General features: G+C 38.8%; 1 protein-coding gene across 1 annotated transcript; it reads left to right on the top strand.

Annotated features, from left to right (window-relative positions):
• Nucleotides 1–2,273: 2,273 nt before the first annotated feature.
• Nucleotides 2,274–15,205, top strand: KBTBD8 (kelch repeat and BTB domain containing 8). Its single transcript, XM_005890959.2, has 4 exons — nt 2,274–2,393; nt 3,047–3,257; nt 8,027–9,141; nt 11,893–15,205. The coding sequence occupies exons 1-4, from the start codon at nt 2,378–2,380 to the stop codon at nt 12,354–12,356; spliced, it is 1,806 nt and encodes a 601-aa protein (XP_005891021.1). The 5' UTR covers nt 2,274–2,377; the 3' UTR covers nt 12,357–15,205.
• Nucleotides 15,206–15,574: the final 369 nt, after the last annotated feature.

Genomic DNA, 15,574 nt, shown 5'->3' with positions numbered 1-15,574 from the left:
TTTTGAATGATGATGGACTCTACCAGGTAATGCCATTTGCCCAGTAGGATGAAGTTTATTTATAGTGTCATATAAATGGCAACCTTGTAATTATAAATCTTCATTTTTCCCCTATTTATATTTAAATTGACTTTTGCTTTTTATATTCTGCCCACCTCCAAATTTAGAAATACCTGTGGCTCAAAGAATCAGAAAACTTAAAAAAATGGAAAAAAAATATTGCCAAATCTATTTCTTAGTTAAGTGAAAATTAAATGAAAAAGCAAATTGGCCAAATTTCTAACACCTTAAACAGGTGGCTACCAAAAACCAAACTCAATAAAACCCCTATTTTAACAGACTTGAAAAGGTTGACAGATAAAGTACAAACACCCAATTAAATCTGATTCAGATAACAAGTGATATTTTACTATAAGTATCTCCCCAATACTGTACCTTCTGTGTTTTTATTCGCTAAATTTGGCAACCCTAAGGATTGATGTCATTTGTTTTGTGTGTGTTAGTTGCTCAGTTGTATCCAGCTCTTTGTGACCCCATGGACTGTAGCCTGCCAGGCTCCTCTTTCCATGGAATTCTCCAGGCAGCAATACTGGAGTGGGTAGCCATTCCCTTCTGCAGGAGATCTTCCCAACCCAGGGACCGAACCCAGGTCTCCCGCTTTGTAGTCAGACTCTTTACCATCAGAGCCACCAGGGAAGCCATTAATATTGTGAGTGAAATTCCCACTATTTCCATAAGGTAGAATGCAACAACATTTGGCTCATAAAAAAATGGAAATTTAAAGTCCTGAATAACAGAAGTTAAATCAATTTCATTCATGCAGAACTGTGTATATAGGGTTATCAATGTCCACATATCCCAGTCCCAAAGAAACACCAATTCTTGTTAACCTGAAGAATATCACAGAATTATAATACTTTGAGGTCTAAATTATTCAGCCGACCTTGTAGGACAGAATTGTATTGTTTTTCCTCATTCTCTCTGTTCCACAATTACAACTTAAATTCCGAGATCCTTCATCAGGAGATTCAACTATTTGGTCTTTTCAGGATTAGAAAAGCTATGCTCATGCACTAACTATATATCATCCAAAACTTCCTTCCTATTCACTGGTAAGACTTCCTTACAAGTCATATATTTGGAAATAGCATTTCCCATGTTAGCTCATTTATGCCTTACATTTATTTTTCAAATATTAACTACCTATAATGTGCCAGGCACCCTGTTAGATGCTAGAAGTACGGGACAAGAAAATCAAAACATGTCAACAGTAAAAACATTTTTGTTTTCTTTCAAAAGGCTCGCTGCCTATAAGGCAGCTAGAAAAGGAATTATTATTCACACATTACAGGTGAAGGAGCTAAGTGACCAAGAATTAAATGGTCTTATCTAAAGGTCCGACATTAAGAAGTAGAGCCAGGGAGTCAATAATCGTCCCTCGTTTCAGGCTCAGGGCACTTTTCAGGATTTCTTCAAAGGAAAATCCAGACTACTTAGTATCTTCACCACTCAATTTACCAGGAGCAAAAAGGAAAGCGTCTTGAATCCCTCTGTAATGTTCATGTACTCTTAAAAGTGGAACAGGTGTTCCCCGGGTGCTCAAGAAAAGCAACGCATTGAGTGTGAGTTAAAGATCCTGAGCAGCGGTTGTAACCAGACCAATTAATCTGTGGAAACCGCAGCACTCAGCCAAGTCGATGCTGTTTCAATTGGGTGTCACAGGTGACTCATCAAAGATGGCTTGCTTTTTGGCCTCCTGATATTTTTCTTAGGGGTGAGGTGTCAGGTTTCCTTCCCATTTTTGGACAACAGCTCTCTTGTCCATTTCCAAATCTTTCTGGTTTCACAGCCCTCACGTGGACCCCCGCTTTCATACCGGAAGCTAGTCATTGGCAGGAGGTTTAGGAAACGAAGAACGAGGTGGGGAAGAAAAAAAAAAAAAGAACCGGGGGCCTGGAGAGAGGCCTAAAATGGGGAAATTTGCACTTCAAGAGCTTTCCCTATCCTAGCCTCTCAGAATGACAGCTCTCCTCAGCCAGAAGACTACCTCTTCCGGCAGGCGCTGCGCGCCCCACAGACACAGGCTGGCGGGCTCCCTGCTCTCCGCCTCCACCCAAAACAGCCAATAGAAATTCCGAGCTTGGGCCTCCGCCCTACACGGACCACGCGGGAGCGGGGGCAATAAAACTACATTTCCCGACGCGCCGGTGCGTTCCTCGTGACCAATAGACCCCCTGATTTCGGAGCTTAGGGGCGGAGCCGGATGCATAGGTCACCCCATTGGCTAGGGACGGCTTAGAAGAGCCGGAACCCGGGAGAGAGAGAAGCGAAATGACATTTCCTCTTTAAATAGCTGGAGCCCGGGCCGCGTCTAGAAATGGCCGCGTCGGCAGGTGGGTCGTGTGGTGGCTAGGGAGGTGTGGAGGGGAGGTGGGCCGGAGGCCAAGTTCGGGCTGCGAGCTTAGGCGGCGGCGATGAGGACTGGGAGAGAAGGATGGAGAGGTGGACAGAGATGAGGAGAGGGAGGATGAATGGCGTGGAGGGAGGTGGGCGGTCCGGCCGGACAGGGATGGGGAGGCCGGGTACCCGCCGCCGCTCCGACCTGTTCGCAAGGCGGTTGAGGAGGCAGTGGCGGCCGCCATCCAGCGAGCTTCCCTTGTGAGGCTCCTGCCCTCCGCTCTCAGCTGGGACGTTCTGGCTGTCGGCGGAGTCGCCGCAGACACCTCGCCTGTTCTGCCTGCGCTGTCTGTCGGCGAGCACGGGGCTTCGGGCTCGCCGGGCTCCGGGAGAAGCAGGCTGGTGTTTGAACTTGCATCTCACCTCGCTCTTTCCCATATCCTATCTCGCGTTCTCACTGAGGGAGTCTATATACATATGTGTATTTTTGTAGCGGGGAGAAAGAAAGCCAAGCAGACAAACAATCCCCAGCCCCATCCCACAGACAACAACAAAACCAACCAAACAAACACAAAAACAAAAAAATAAAACCCGCGACGCCGAAACTGGCCCCGAACTTCTTGTGGTTGTACGATTTTTCTCCTCCTAGATTTAAGTAAGTCTTCCCCAACACCGAATGGAATACCATCTTCAGACACAGCCAGCGATGCCATGGACCCCTTCCATGCTTGCAGTATTCTTAAGCAACTCAAAACAATGTACGATGAAGGACAGCTGACAGACATTGTAGTGGAAGTGGATCACGGGAAAACATTTTCCTGTCATAGAAACGTTCTTGCTGCAATCAGCCCTTATTTCAGGTATGATGTTGGTGGAAACCTCTATTGATGTCTGCACCGAGTCCCCTTTCTCCTTCAGTACTGCCCACTTCATTTTTATATTGAGATGCAACAATGGATGAAACTAATGTATTTGTTTCCTGAGAATAAATAACAGGCCCTATTTTATTAAGCCCCCCTTTTAAAAAAAACTGACAGATTCTTCTAGAATTCAGATGACTGGTTTTAAGTCAGTAAATATGTTTTTGTTTGTATGTTTCAGAAAAATCTAAAATTGCATTGCCCAATATGGCAGCCACTAGCCACGTGTGGCTAAACTTCACTTATCTAAAATTAAATAAAATGAAAAAAAAAAAAAAATCAGTTCCTCAGGTACACTAACCACATTTAAAGTGCTCAGTAGCCACATGTAGCTAGTGGTTGCCCCACTGTATAGCCCTGAAACAGAACCTTTCCATCACTGAAAGTTTTATTGAACAGTGCTGATCTGGAATTTGTTCCAGAAATTTATCCAGGATTTCTTTAGTGCATGTTAACTCTTTTAGAATTTAAAAATTAATAGCCTTTTCTTTTAAAAACAAATTGCCCACTTAATGGACTATTTTAATCCCATGATGATAACAGCAGTGAAATAAAAATCGATGAAATACAGTTTCTATGTGTGTTAGGCCCCACACTAATGACTATTTCTGAGATTTCCAGAAGTATTTTAGAGGTCAGTTTTCATTTTCATTTATATTCATCTTTATATATTATAAAACTTTGAAAAGTACAATTTCAAAACTTGAGTCTAAAAAATAATGTCGTACTCTAAGACAAGATCAGTGATAAAGGCAATTTCCTGTTCAAGTTTAACTTTTTTTTGTTTGAAGTACTCACTTTAAGCCTTTTTGTTTTCAAAAATGGTGCATGAATGACTGTGAAATAATTTTCTCAACCACACAGTAAATATATTTTTTACTTTTGAAGGTGCTTACCTTTATAGGGCATATAGCAGTGTAATGTTCCAGACAGTAGTTTCTGGTTCCTCTTTCTCAGAATACTGGGTTAAATATAGTCACTTCAGTTTGATGTTTGTGATGTAACCATTTAGATTTGCATTGGATAGGCCATTGCACTATTAAGAATTAACCATAACAAGGGTGTGACCTGGAAAGAAAAAAGAAGAAACTGGTATACACAAAAGGTATGAAGTATGAAAATTGCTGGTGAGATTCAGTTATCAAGGCTATCCATTAGATATGGTTAGGTCATTTATGTTTATATATGCTACAGTTATGCTTATCAAGCTCTAGGCAAAGCTCATTTTACCTATGTCACTTTATATAATCTTTATAATCCTATTTCTACACTCTTGTTATTCCTATTTTACATGTGAAAAAACTGAGGCTCAAAGAGGTTACGTGAACTGCCTAAATCATCTAACTAGTAAGTGGCAGAGGCTGGATTGGAGTCCAGAGCCAGGCTTCTTAGTCACTGTATATAACTTTTAAGGAACAAGAGTGGGTCCTCTTTAAATTTTAATTTACAGAAGTGTTAACTGTATATTAGATTTAAATAGTAAAAAAAAAAAATTGAAACTTTAAAGTGAAAATATTTATATCTCAGTGTAATTTTATATTCTGGTTTATATCATTTAAATATCATACTTGCTTAAAATTAGTTTTGAGGACCTGACAAATCTCTTGGAAAGAAGTATGCTACAGTAGATTTCCTTGTTTTCCAAGAAGTTCAGGAAATGCTTGGAAGGCTTTCTAAGCGTAAGACAGGAGAAGTCAAATGAAGGTATTTGGCTAGAAGACTCAAGGATTAGGTTCTTCTCACTTGACTAGAGCTTTTGTACAGAAGTTTCTTGGGCACCAGTGTTGCACCTTATGTGAGATGTAAAAAAATCATACTTAATATTTGCAAATCTTGCATCACTGATGGAAAAAATAGAATAGCTTGCAATCTGCCATGGCTGTTTCCTGCTCCCAGAGACTTGTCAGAAATAAAATGTGCAAAAAAAAAGAAAGAAAGAAAATGTGTATAATTATTAGAAACATGCTGCTCAGGATTTTGTGTGAGGAAGTACTCCCACTTGAATTAGAGTTTACATGCAGAACATGATAGAACAGAGGGGAACTTGCATGTTACACTGCTGTGTGTGAGGCCAGCGTATTCAAGTCAGTAGAGTAGCTCCCTTGATAAAGGGTTATGTGGTAATGTTCTCCTTTGGGATTTAATCTTTGCATAATGAAGGGCTTTCTTTTTCTTTTTAATTGGGACCTATATAACTGAGTTTTTCAGTACCTGAATTAAAAAACCAGCTCATACATTGGAACATTTAATTTTCAGTCATTTAAGGGGAAAAAAAAGTCTGCAGGATATTAAACTTAAATTTTGCATAATAGCAGTAAAATTAGGACTCAAAGGATAGTTAACCCAGGTAACAAGCTGGGTCCAGGTACCCCTGTATACCTCCAATATTACATATTGCATTTTTGAATTAATTTCATGTTTTTGACAAACACATTAAAAGTGATCTGAAAATCTTCCCACTTTTTTTTCATAACATCACACTTAATATAGGAGAGGTCTGGATCTGAATAATCAAGTTTATCCCCAGTGTTAGGTCAATATCTTCAACAGACATCTATTAAGCATTCTAGGGCATACCATCCTTTTCTCAAGAGTATTTTTAAAAGAGCTTTTGACCTTTATATAAGTTTAATTTTAAGAACTTCTTAGAAACATCAAAGGAGGGAGAAGAAAGGCAAATGATGTTTAGCAATGACACCCCACTCCAGTACTCTTGCCTGGAAAATCCCATGGATGGAGGAGCCTGGAAGGCTGAAGTCCATGGGGTTGCTGAGGGTCGGACACAACTGAGCGACTTCACTTTCACTTTTCACTTTCATGCATTGGAGAAGGAAATGGCAACCCACTCCAGTATTCTTGCCTGGAGAATCCCAGGGACGGGCGAGCTTGGTGGGCTTCCCTTTATGGGGTCGCGCGGAGTCGGACACAACTGAAGCAACTTGGCAGCAGCAGCAGCACTTTAAATGGAGAAGGTGATGGCACCCCACTCCAGTACTCTTGCCTGGAAGATCCCATGGATGGAGGAGCCTGGTGGGCTGCAGTCCATGGGGTCGCGAAGAGTCAGACACGACTAAGTGACTTCCCTTTCACTTTTCACTTTCATGCATTGGAGAAGAAAATGGCAACCCACTCCAGTGTTCTTGCCTGGAAAATCCCAGGGATGGGGGAGCCTGGTGGGCTGCCGTCTATGGGATCGCACAGAGTCGGACACGACTGAAGTGACTTAGGAGCAGCAGCACTTTAAATAAAAAGCTAGGATTTTGATGTCTTAATGGTTTGGCCAAGAAAGTACCATGCTGTGCTGTGCTTAGTCGGTCATTCTGACTCTGTCCATGGGGATTCTCCAGCAAGAATACAGGAGTGGGTTGCCATGCCCTCCTCCAGGGCATCTTCCCAACCCAAGGATCAAACCCAGGTTCTCCCGCATTGCAGGTGGATTCTTTACCAGCTGAGCCACCAGGGAAGCCCAAGAATACTGGAGTGGGTAACCTATCTCTTCTCCAGGGCATCTTCCCCACCCAGGAATCAAATTGGGGTCTCCTGCATTGCAGGTGGATTCTTTACCAGCTAAACTACTAGGGAAGCGCTGAAAGTACCATAAAAGCACATTAGAAAAGAAAAGGAAAAGAAAGCTTGGTCTCAAAGACAAGAACCTGGAATTTTTGAAAACCAACAAAATCAGATCTGCAACAAATCCATTAATTCTTAAATTCTCTTTAGAAGTAGGCATTTAATTGATATTAACCCTACTCAGATCTTTATTTATGGCCTCCCAGGTGGCTCAGTGTAAAACAATCCCTCTGTGATGCAGGAGACAGGGCTTCAATCGCTGGGTTGGGAAGATCTCCCAGAGAAGGAAATGGCAACCTACTCCAGTATTCCTGCCTGGGAAATCCCAGGACAGAGGAGCCTGGAGGGCTACAGTCCCTGGGGTCTCAAAGAGTCAGACACAACTGAGCATCAATGAGGCTAACATTTTTATTATATTTTATAAATAGATAAAACTATGATAACTTTGAGAAAATCAAGTATATTTCTTGATTCTCTCAAGCAAAAATTTTCAAAATATCCAAGGTTAACTGATGAATTGATGTGCTTTATATTCTTTATAATGATTAAGGAAGCATTCAAAGGATAATTATTTTAAAAAGGAGTAGGAAGAAAATAAGAACTTCTGAAGAACATCTTATTTATCTAAGCTAAACATTTTAAAGATACATTTTGGGTACAGGTTGCCTTGTAAATTTCCACTGGGTTATGAGAAGTTTTATTAGACAGTTTCTATATGTTAATGTGTCACACTGATACCCCATAGATATTTGTAAACTTTCTGACTGACCTGGTGATTGAAGTAAGTCCCTAAAGCAACTTGATCAGAAGCCTGGATAGGGCTCCAAGGAAAATAAGATGTCCTGGAATATGCCTTGCCACTTTTCAGTTTGATTTAGTTGGGTATACTCTGCTTTTCTCAGAGTTGGCACAAAGTGGACTGACTGGCCCTGACAATAGGGTTTCTTTGAGATTACCCAGATTAAATCCTTCTGCTAGATGATCAACTTTTATCCCTTTCCTGATATTCAGGATATCAGGAAACACATTAGGAAATGTTTTTCAGTTTCAAAAAGTGATCCTTGTGATAACTTTTTACAAGCTTGCCACAGTAATTTTTATTTGTAGTGCAGATAAATTCACCACTCTTTCCTTCCTAGATCCATGTTCACTAGCGGCCTTACAGAAAGCACTCAAAAAGAAGTTCGAATTGTTGGTGTTGAAGCCGAGTCGATGGATTTAGTGTTGAACTATGCCTATACCTCCAGAGTTGTTCTGACAGAGGCCAATGTTCAAGCCTTGTTCACTGCAGCTAGCATCTTCCAGATTCCCTCCATCCAAGACCAGTGTGCCAAGTACATGATCAGTCATTTGGACCCACAAAATTCTATCGGGGTCTTCATCTTCGCTGATCATTATGGTCATCAGGAACTTGGAGATCGATCTAAAGAATACATTCGTAAAAAGTTCCTGTGTGTCACCAAAGAACAGGAGTTTCTTCAGCTGACAAAAGACCAACTGATAAGTATCCTAGACAGTGATGATTTAAACGTAGACCGGGAAGAGCATGTTTATGAGAGTATTGTAAGGTGGTTTGAACATGAACAGAATGAAAGAGAAGTGCACCTTCCAGAAATTTTTGCCAAATGCATACGTTTTCCTCTGATGGAAGACACCTTTATAGAGAAAATTCCACCTCAGTTTGCACAGGCTATCGCCAAAAGCTGTGTGGAAAAGGGACCAGCCAGTCCCAATGGCTGTACACAGAGACTTGGAATGACTGCATCGGAAATGATCATATGTTTCGACGCAGCCCACAAACACTCAGGAAAGAAGCAAACAGTGCCTTGTCTAGATATATTCACAGGAAGAGTGTTCAAACTATGCAAACCACCAAATGATCTAAGAGAAGTTGGAATTCTTGTATCACCAGATAATGATATTTACATTGCAGGAGGTTACAGGCCAAGCAGCAGTGAGGTATCCATTGACCACAAGGCAGAAAATGATTTCTGGATGTATGACCATTCCACCAATAGGTGGCTTTCCAAACCTTCCTTGCTTCGAGCCAGAATAGGCTGCAAACTGGTGTACTGCTGTGGTAAGATGTATGCAATTGGAGGGCGTGTCTACGAAGGTGATGGGAGAAACTCACTAAAATCTGTGGAGTGCTATGACAGCAGAGAGAACCGCTGGACTACTGTTTGCGCCATGCCTGTTGCAATGGAGTTTCATAATGCCGTGGAATACAAAGAGAAGATCTATGTTTTACAGGGTAGGTGCCCAAGTGGTTAAAGTATTTCTTGGAATAGTCTGTTCTTTAAGGGACTAGTAAAGAAAAGAAAATTTTCAATCAAAAAAGGCAGGTACTTTCAAGTTCCTAAAAAGATCCTGCAAGTTTTTTATGTTCTTACTGTCTTTTGACATCATGTGACATAAGTATTTTTGAAAACTTTTTTTTCCCATAAATAATAGTTCAGCATTTGAGAAAAACTATTTCTGTTCCATTTTTAAGACTTTAACAAGGAAGCAAGTTTGATACATAACTTTTTGCAGTTGAATGATATATAATCAAGGGATGGTAGCAAGTATTCTTCTTATGGAACGTACTGGATTAGTTTAAAAGAGAAAAAAAGAACAAAGCCTCAACTGCAGTTGTACTATTCAGTTGCCAAAGAATTTTGTATGAAGTCTTATGATGGCAAAGGTTATGAAACTCACAAAGAGTTTGAAATCACGCTGTTTAAGATTTTAGTTTCACTGCAGTTGATGTTGTCACCCATAATACAGTGTTTTCAATTTTTTTTTTCACTGAAAAATTTTGCGATGCCATCTTTTTAACATAAGATGAGAGGGATGGTAATATACTTAGCTTAAAAATTTTTGTTTAAACAATTGAAGACTGGTACCTTGGTAAAGATACCAGAAAGAAGAACTGAGTAACAGTAAATAAGATACTTGATTCAAGGTTCTCATTTGTGCTAATATTTTCCTTGTGTTTGGTTTCTTATTTTAGTTGCTTGAATGCTGAATACAGTATTGACAATGCCAACATCCTTCTTCTTTTGCATTTCTTAACTGCTTACAGATAAATGCTTTCCTTCACTACTATAAAAAAAAAAAAAAAAAAAAAAAACAAGGAAAGGGGTGCAAGTTCTGTGTAGATACATATGATTTTTTAGTTTTTTTCCCCACTGTAAGGTTTTTTTTTTTAATATTCTTTGCTGTAATCCTTTATTTGACTTATAATTTCTTAGAAATGCCTAAACCCATTTGTTTAAACTTCAGTGTAAAGTTAGTTCTCCAGAGAGAGTAAGGAATACTCTCTCGTGCATTTTAGTTGAATGGAAGCCTGGGATGATGGAGGTTTGTTGGTCTTGCCAAAAAATGGAGTATCTGAATGGATGTAAAAATCTATAAAGAATGGTTAGATAGGGCTTCCTAGGTGGCTCAGGTGGTAAAGAATCTGCCTTTAGTCCTGGAGAGCCAGGTTTGATCCCTGGGTTGGGAAGATCCCCTGGAGAAGGGAATGGCTACACTCCAGTATTCTTGCCTGGAGAATTCCATGACCTGAGGAGCCTGGTGGGCTACAGTCCATGGGGTTGCAAAGAGTTGGACACAACTCAGCGAGTAACACTTTGACTTACATGGTTGGATGGGTTGTATCATCCAATATGATGAAGCTCTCTCTTCATAGATTTTTGGTTTTACTGGCTAAGCAGTTATTTTTTAGTAGAGACAGAATTAATTAGAAGACTCCCAAATGGAATATAAGGTTGTATACTAATTTAAATACTAAAGCAAAGTAACAGTGAATTAACAGAATTTCAGGGTTGGAATGAACATTGTTTAATCAGATTGTATTTTATATAAGACAGATCTGAGGCACTGAGGGTTTTAATTGCCCATTACTGGTTTTAGTTTATTAAAGTCAACTTTAGGTTTAAAAATCAACTTTTAAAATGTATTATCTTTCCTTTTTATAAGAAATTTGTAGCGAGGTAGTACATGGTAAAAAGTGTTCATTCCTGTCTTCTTTATTAAGAATCCTGTTACATTTTAGTCAAGAAGCATAGGGAATATGCAGGCAAAAGCTGAGAGTTTAACAAATTATTTTATGAAAACATATTTTTTCAGCATCACTTTTATTAGGTAGGTAGTTATATTTATTGATATGAGTTAACCTAGTTCAAAACAGTTTTCAAGGGGAAGCTCAATTTAGAAGTAGGTATTTCTGATCTAAACAAAGCCTCTTTATATAAATAAACTTGACGTGAACAGTCAGAAGATCATGCCCGACTGCGAGTGGCTTATTGGAGTACCATTTAATCTGATCATAAAGGGTTCAGATTTTCATATCAAAGACTTTGATTCTTTCAAATCCAAGATTTTAATGTTATAATTAGCCAAGCTCTTGTAAATCTTCACTAGCTTAATTCTTTTAGACAGTTCTACATCGGCAGTGTGACTCAGCACACCTTTTCATTGTCAAAACAGAATGGAAAAGGCCTCATAGTCGATTCCATAAATGATGTGCATGTTTTCTATCAGCTTAAGGTCATATTTTCTCCTCTTGATATTTGTCTTTGCCTTATAGCAACACTAAAGTAAACACATTAGTGGCCCATAGACACAAATCTGAACAATTCTATGTACTACCTTATAATTAAATAACTAGCACATAAATTTATCATGGCTTATTCATGATTGAACCTATATTCATATTTTGATCTTACTGGCTAACCATTAGTAATAGTACTTTTTATAAGAGCTAGCTTAAAATCAATTTTCTGAAATACCCAGATATTTGGATAGAGTAAATGAAACCAAGCTCTTAACCCTTATACTGCCATCAAGCCAAAGTAACTTCTCACACTTACCAGTTTGAATGCCCCAAATCAGGTTGATTCTAATATTATGGTGTGCCATGGGATGTAGATGTTTTAAGCTATCTTAAATTTAAATGTTCATATTCTTGTTTTCTTTTCTCTCTCTCTCTCTTTTTTTTTTCTTTCTCTTTCTTTAGGAGAGTTTTTCCTCTTCTATGAGCCTCAGAAAGACTACTGGGGTTTCTTAACCCCCATGACTGTGCCTAGAATCCAGGGCTTAGCAGCTGTATACAAGAACTCTATCTACTACATAGCTGGAACCTGTGGAAATCATCAGCGGATGTTTACTGTAGAAGCCTATGATATTGAGCTCAATAAGTGGACTCGTAAGAAGGACTTTCCATGTGATGAGTCCATAAACCCATACCTTAAACTGGTACTTTTCCAGAATAAGCTCCATTTATTTGTTCGAGCTACTCAAGTGACCGTTGAAGAACATGTCTTCAGAACCAGCAGAAAAAATTCCCTTTATCAGTATGATGATATCACTGACCAATGGATGAAAGTGTATGAGACCCCAGATCGCCTCTGGGACCTCGGCCGGCATTTTGAATGTGCTGTTGCTAAACTGTATCCTCAGTGTCTTCAGAAAGTCCTTTAATGAATGGCAGGCCTTAGTGAGCTCGCCGGCATCTTGTGCTGGAGGAAACGTAGTCTTTCAGTGATAAGAAGTGCTGTCAGTATTTAAGAAAGCTGAAGAGAGTTTACACATGGAGATGGGTGCTGTTTAAGATGAGTGTAGGGAGGGATTTCTTTTCATCCATGTGATGTTTTCATTTCAGTAAGCAAAAGGTAACAAAGTGCAATTATCAGCATTTTTTTTTTTCTGGTATAAAAGTAATCACATCATTCTAGAATTTCGTGATGAATAGTCACTGATACCAGACGAATTGACAACTATGCACTCTTAGAAGAGCAGTTGGGGTACTATGGATTAGAGACATCCAAAATAGTTTGATGTGACTTTTTATTTTAAATACGGGTAAAAATTTGAGGCAATATCACTAGGACTTTAGCTGTGACTTCTCTGCTACAGAGACGCACTAACTTAGATCCTCATTCTGAATATGTGTATATTTTGTGTACTGTTTTCACGTGTACTGGATTTAAATGTGTTATTAGTTTGAAGGAAAAACAAATCAGTCTCAGAAAGAGCTTTTAGCTGGATTGTTTTATATTTCCCATGTTAGTTTAAATTAAGCTAAAGTTTTAAAGTAGTTTTGTGTTGACAATTTTTTCAAGTGCTAACACTGTCTCATTTTTTTTTTTTTTTTTGAATCCCGAGAAGGGCTCAAATTCACAGGTGGCTGGTGCTAGAATAAGTTAACTCATGTGTATAGTTAGGTATATTTCAAATGTCTGAGCCTATGCTTACCTTTCAAATTGGTATGTTAGTTTCATGGCCATAGTACTTGACTTGCTGAACTCTTGTGATTTCACAAGATTCTCTGCTTACATGATGGCAAGCTATGGCTAGTTACTGGTCTAACTGGATTCACTCTGAGAATAGTGAGAAGACTATTATCCTCATTTTGCACTAACATGGGCCATTTGTCGCCTAACCTCCTTTCCATCCTTACCTGTCCATTCATTATCGGTACAATGAAAGGTAACTTATTTGTCTTCTGCACAGAGCAGAATGTGAAGTTTTAACTCCTAATTTGAAAATTCTGTTTTCCAGAAACATAAAACTCCTGCAATAGTCTCATTTAATGTCTTTTGCATTACCTATGACAATTAAAACCTCATTTTTAAAAAAGTTTTTGCACTTAACAGTTATGAATAGTTTTGCATTGAAAACCTTTGTTCTAACTGCAGGTGACTGAGAAGGAAAAGTGTGAGTGAATAGAAGCGTAGCATTATAGGTACTAAATCATTTTTCATATTTAACTGATTAATTTCTAACAGAAAGACTCACAGAGAGGACAAACCAACTCATGTGTTATACCTAAGGCAGATATTTAGATCAGTAACTTATTTTTTACTCTTCCCGGAATAAGTAATAAAGGATATAAGTATAGCCAGAGTCTGTCCTTAACTGGAACATTTTGATTCCCTTAAAGAAAACAAACTGGCACAGTTTGTATTAAAAACTCTTGCACAAATTGTAATGTGATACTGTGAAACAAATCGAAAACATTGCCTCTTTGCATCACATACCTCGTTTTTCGGAAACTTTCCAAACTGCTTGTCATAGCCCTCTACAAGTAGGGAATGTTTCCTGAAGCCGAATTGAAAGTGGACAGCATTTAGAGAATTGACATTTTAAAATCCAGTCTTGGGAAGCTGGGTACATGCTTTCTTCCTGCTGGCCTTGGTAGTGTGTCTATAGTCTCCTTATTGACTGTCAACTAACCAGCTATTTTTTTTTCTTCTCAGTTTTTCTTTCTCTTCGTGCTGTTTTGGGGCTTTTTCTGTGAGCATTTTGAAGCATCTACGGCGTGATGCATTGCCAAGGGGAGGAAAAACCAAACTAAACATTACAAGAGATGTTCCCATAATTTATTTTTGAAAGCTTTGTTGCTTCCTGTGACTTCCTGCCGCTTTTTGACAATCTCCTGTATTTATTTAGAACACTGTGTTACTTGAAAACATGACATTAGAACATTAACAATTTCCATGTGCCGTGTGATGTATAGGAGTACAATGTACTGTGGTTAATTCTGCAGTCGATTTATTCTATTGATCTGCACAACAGTTGATCCTCTAACAATTGATCCTATAACCGTTTATACTGAGGGTGTGCTCTAAGGATAGTGTGTCAAAGCCAAGGTTTAGAATTTGCTATGGAAGTATCAATAGAATATATATTGAATTTTGTATGAATAACTATTTGTTTAAATTATATAGCTGGGATATTTTGCCACTTTTCAGATGATTTCAGAAGAGGTTCTAGAAAACTAGGATTAGTAATATGTGTGGGTCTGTGTTTAGATATTTAAGGTACATTTGCTTAGTATGATGAGAATATAAGTAAAAGGCATAATGGGTACTATAGAATTAAAATAGAGGGTGATAGATGCCAGTCCCACTTGAGCTTTGTTTTTGCATTTGAAGAAAGTATGTAGCACTTTCCTATGTATTTTTTATACATTGAAAACTGGATGTGGTATAACTATGTTATAGGAAAGTAGAAATTGTATTATTTTCCATCTTTGTTTTCTGTTATCCTACAAAGTTGATGCTTAAGCATCAAGCTGATTTCACTGGTGCATGAGAGAAAGTGGATGTGATCTTGCAAGGAATCAGATTTTCTACGTGAAACAGTTTAAAATGGCATTCGATGTTCTGTGCTCAGGTATGTAGTTAAGTACTGTAGTCCTTTGGGGGCAAATGTGTAGATATTTTTAAACATTTTGCCATAATTGCACAATTTTTTGCATTTTTACCTGATGGCATTGTTTCTTGTAATAAAACTTTTTCTGACTGACAAGTTCCATTGTCATAAATTGATCTCTGACCTAGCAAATTTGGAAGAATTAAAACTTCGTGAAAAATCATGTAATACCTTTTATCGGGAATCGGAGGAGATTTTCATCTACCAGATGCCTGGTCTCTGGTACAAAATGAACAAGGTAATTCATAAGGCTTGAATAACGCTCTTGAAATTCTGAAGCAAGCACACTCATCAGTAGCCCCTTTGTTGAGTGGTTCTGCCCTCAGCTCTTGGTGTCCCACTCCTCTCTCTCACAATTCATGTCAACCCATCAGGAAATCCTGTTGCCTCTTCCTCAAAATATACCTCAACTCTCACCACATATCTCTTGCACCACTATCACTCTAGTCTAAACTAGCCAACCTTGTCTGCCTTAATGCTGT

Source organism: Bos mutus, chromosome 22, assembly GCF_027580195.1.
Source record: "Bos mutus isolate GX-2022 chromosome 22, NWIPB_WYAK_1.1, whole genome shotgun sequence".
NCBI lineage: Eukaryota > Metazoa > Chordata > Mammalia > Artiodactyla > Bovidae > Bos > Bos mutus.
Note: the sequence above shows the minus strand (reverse complement) of the source record. Positions and strands in the feature narration are given on the sequence as shown.

What these genes read in the sequence shown, in the direction of transcription:
- KBTBD8 (XM_005890959.2), top strand. An exon ending in GCAATCAGCCCTTATTTCAG is followed by an intron (nt 3,258 to 8,026) that starts GTATGATGTTGG and finishes TTTCCTTCCTAG; the next exon opens with ATCCATGTTCACTAGCGGCC. An exon ending in GAAGATCTATGTTTTACAGG is followed by an intron (nt 9,142 to 11,892) that starts GTAGGTGCCCAA and finishes CTCTTTCTTTAG; the next exon opens with GAGAGTTTTTCCTCTTCTAT.